Source organism: Cryptomeria japonica, chromosome 11 (assembly GCF_030272615.1).
Source record: "Cryptomeria japonica chromosome 11, Sugi_1.0, whole genome shotgun sequence".
Lineage (NCBI taxonomy): Eukaryota > Viridiplantae > Streptophyta > Pinopsida > Cupressales > Cupressaceae > Cryptomeria > Cryptomeria japonica.
The window spans coordinates 158,484,419-158,487,636 of record NC_081415.1 but is presented as its reverse complement, the minus strand read 5'-3'; the positions used below and the strand labels follow the sequence as shown (position 1 = coordinate 158,487,636).

General features: G+C 38.4%; 1 protein-coding gene across 1 annotated transcript; it reads right to left on the bottom strand.

Moving 5' to 3' along the window:
• Positions 1-1,888: 1,888 nt before the first annotated feature.
• Positions 1,889-2,889, bottom strand: LOC131066082 (uncharacterized). Its single transcript, XM_058000770.1, has one exon. The coding sequence runs from the start codon at positions 2,715-2,717 to the stop codon at positions 2,100-2,102; it is 618 nt and encodes a 205-aa protein (XP_057856753.1). The 5' UTR covers positions 2,718-2,889; the 3' UTR covers positions 1,889-2,099.
• Positions 2,890-3,218: the final 329 nt, after the last annotated feature.

The following is a 3,218-nucleotide window of genomic DNA, read 5'->3' as shown; positions in this document are numbered from 1 at the left end:
TCACCCCTCTTGAAGAGGAATGAAGGGGTATAAAAGCAGGATAAGATGGGAGTGGGAGGCAGAAAGAGTTTAAGATACATCAGTCCATACAAAAGAAAAACTAGCAGGAAGGATTCAGATCAAAATCAAAGACATCTTCAGGCATCATCAAACAATCAGCAAGCAATTGGATCAAACATCAAGGAAAAGGATTAAACAAGCATCAGCGTTCATAAGAGCAGAAAGGGAATTGGATCAGAGGAGTTAATTTGAGAAGAGCAGATTGGGACAGGCATCTCTAGCCTATACTTTGATCAAGTCTAAGATTCAATCTATATAGCAGAAATAATAATTATTGTGGTATGTAGCATGAAGTGATTTTATGTAAAATTACTCGTATATGTTCGATATGTATGCTTATAATATGCAGCACAATTATGATTTGATGCATGATAATTCACTTATTGATATGACTTGTGAGCATTAACTCCTTTGTATGTACATAGCCAATGATGTGGATTCCTCATCTATTGGTGGAAGAAAAACAGTTATGTTCTTCTAAGCATACCACCTCATGGTGGAAGACTGATAGTCCCATGAGGCCAAGGGGGTGCGAGAGGCACCCCACCCTTGGGCCTAGAAGGGAAGGATGCTTCAGACACCCTATTGTAGTTTCCCCACAAGCTTCCACCACGATTGATTACAGGGTTAAGGAGTCCCAATCATAGGAAGGTGAATAAGGGTGGTATGATGAGAGGGAACAGCTGTAGTACACCTCACTAGGTACACCATCTCATATGAGATGGCGGAATGCCACATGAGGCCAAGAGGGATGGTATATCTGCTCTTGGCCCTAGGGTAGAGGATCGCTTTGGGCACCCTATCATGTCTCCTTATCCTAACCCTTTATGGTTGAACTCCATTAATATATTAGATATATCATATGACTAAAATAATGTTCCTAACCCTAGCAGGAAATATCTATTTTATGGATTACGCTTTCAATGATTATCTAACATGCTTGCAGGATCTCAACCAGAATCTATCTTGTTCAACAATTTAAGTTGGTAAATGATACCACTAACTCTACTCCATTTCTTGTTTTACTTGGAATTGTGATTTTAGGGCAAAAACTAGGGCGTTCCCAACACAGGACATTACAACCACATGTTAGTTGCTATCAGGCAAGACAACTGCCTAAAAGCCTTCATCAGTTGCTGCAAACTTCTAAGCTCCCCCTCTTCAGCACCTACCATAAATTTCTTACTAAAACCATTGTCACTCCAAGGATTTAACGCAGATGATTCTGTTTGGCCCTGTTTCACACTTTGCAACTTTTCAAGCGACCTGCAGAGATAAATGGAAGCTGTTGCCACCTACACAGGACTGCACCCTTAAAAACTGACTGGGGCAACAAAACCCTGGTGAACCAACAATGGATATTTAAAAGATTGTCAAGACGAGAAAGGAAAAGGATCTCAACCTGAAAAATAATTTTCCACACGGGATTGCCTTACTTGAAAGAAAGCTCCGAGAATCTTTTAAACATGAGTCTAAGCAAAACATTTTTATTTCATAATACAAATGTGACTACACCTTTTAACTCAGAAAATATTGATGCAAATCTTTATAGTTCGCATCAAATTTAAAGGAATACTTCATTCTCTCCGTATCTGAAACTTTAAATATGTTGAGACTTTGTTTGAGTGTTAAAACCTACCCAGGGCAATAAAAAAATGGTAAGGACTACCAAATAAACAATTGACAAAATTGCAGATCAAAGAAAGAAAAGGCCTCCAACCCCAAAATTAATCAACTATGTGCAGGCTTGGCTTATTCAAAAACATCAAATTTCAAAAATTTGGACAAAAATTTCGTTCCACAATCATCATTTGATTTAAAGGACAAATGATGCAAATCTTTTAATTTCATATTGAGAAATTCATTCTCCCCGTGTGGTAACTTCGGAATGAAGTTTACAACATCAGTTGCAAAATTTCTTTGAGCCTTAAACCCTAACCGTGGCAATAAAATCTTAGGTGATCGAGAATTGAACATTAAAAAAATTACAAAGAAAAGAAAGAAAGGGCCGCCGACCTGATACAATAATTAATGTAGCATTATTCCAAAGTGACCTTAGCACCCGCAGCCTTCAATTTCTCGATCATCTGTTCCCCTTCTTCCTTACTGAGGCCCTTTTTCAATACAGCAGGCGCTTTCTCAACAAGCTCCTTGGCCTCCTTCAGCCCTAAGTCCGTGATTGCCCTTACTTCCTTGATCACCTTGATCTTTGAGGCAGCGTCAAATCCATCCAGCCTGAGGTCAAATGCCGTCTTAGCTGCCTTTGCTGCGCCCTCCTCGGCCGGTTTGGCTGCGCCGCCAGCAATGGCAGCCGCCGCCGCCGCCGCTGCCGCCGTCCCAGGCTGCATGACGGCCATGGTCGGAAGCTCTGTTACGCCGAGTCTTTTCATTAAAATGCCGCTTAGCTCAGACACTTCAAGAAGTGTGAGGGAAGAAACTTCGTCAACAAGTCTGAAAACTCTTTCTGTGGGAGGGGCGCGGTGTTGTGTGGGATTGAACGTGGCGGGATCAAAGTCTGTGGGCAGCTTTCTCTGGTCTATTTCCATTTCCTGCGCAGCAGTGGAGTACGCGTATTTTTGCCATGGTGGGCTACAGATTCTTCGTCTGACAGAAGTATTTGCTATGTATTGCAGAGATTTCGATCTTAGATGATTCATTGTGGTGAATTCAAACTAGAGTTTCTAGAAATTGTTTTGGTCCTGTCTTTAAGCTCATTGCTACTCCATGCTCTCGAACACTGCTGCCCTGTCTGGGGATGTTTCAGGTGGTTCTGAAAATAGAGCCACCATCTCTCATTTACCTTCGAATTTCAATCATTTTTCCTTCCTTCATATTTGACAAATTTATGTAAAATTCATTTTATGGAGGCACGTATTTTTTTTTATTATTTCATTTAAAAAATTATTATTATAGTATTATATTGTAATTAATATTAAATTATTATATTTTTATTTATTTATATTTATAATTTATAAAAACTAAATTATTAGTATTATATTAATATTTTTTTTATATTTCTATTAAACTTTTTAAAGTGAACAAGATTGTTAAGATTAAATTATTATTAGTATACTGTTATATTTTTTAATATTCATTCTTATGAAAGAAGTGGATTTTGTGTATAAATATTTTAAACTTCATGTTGTCATTGTATAACA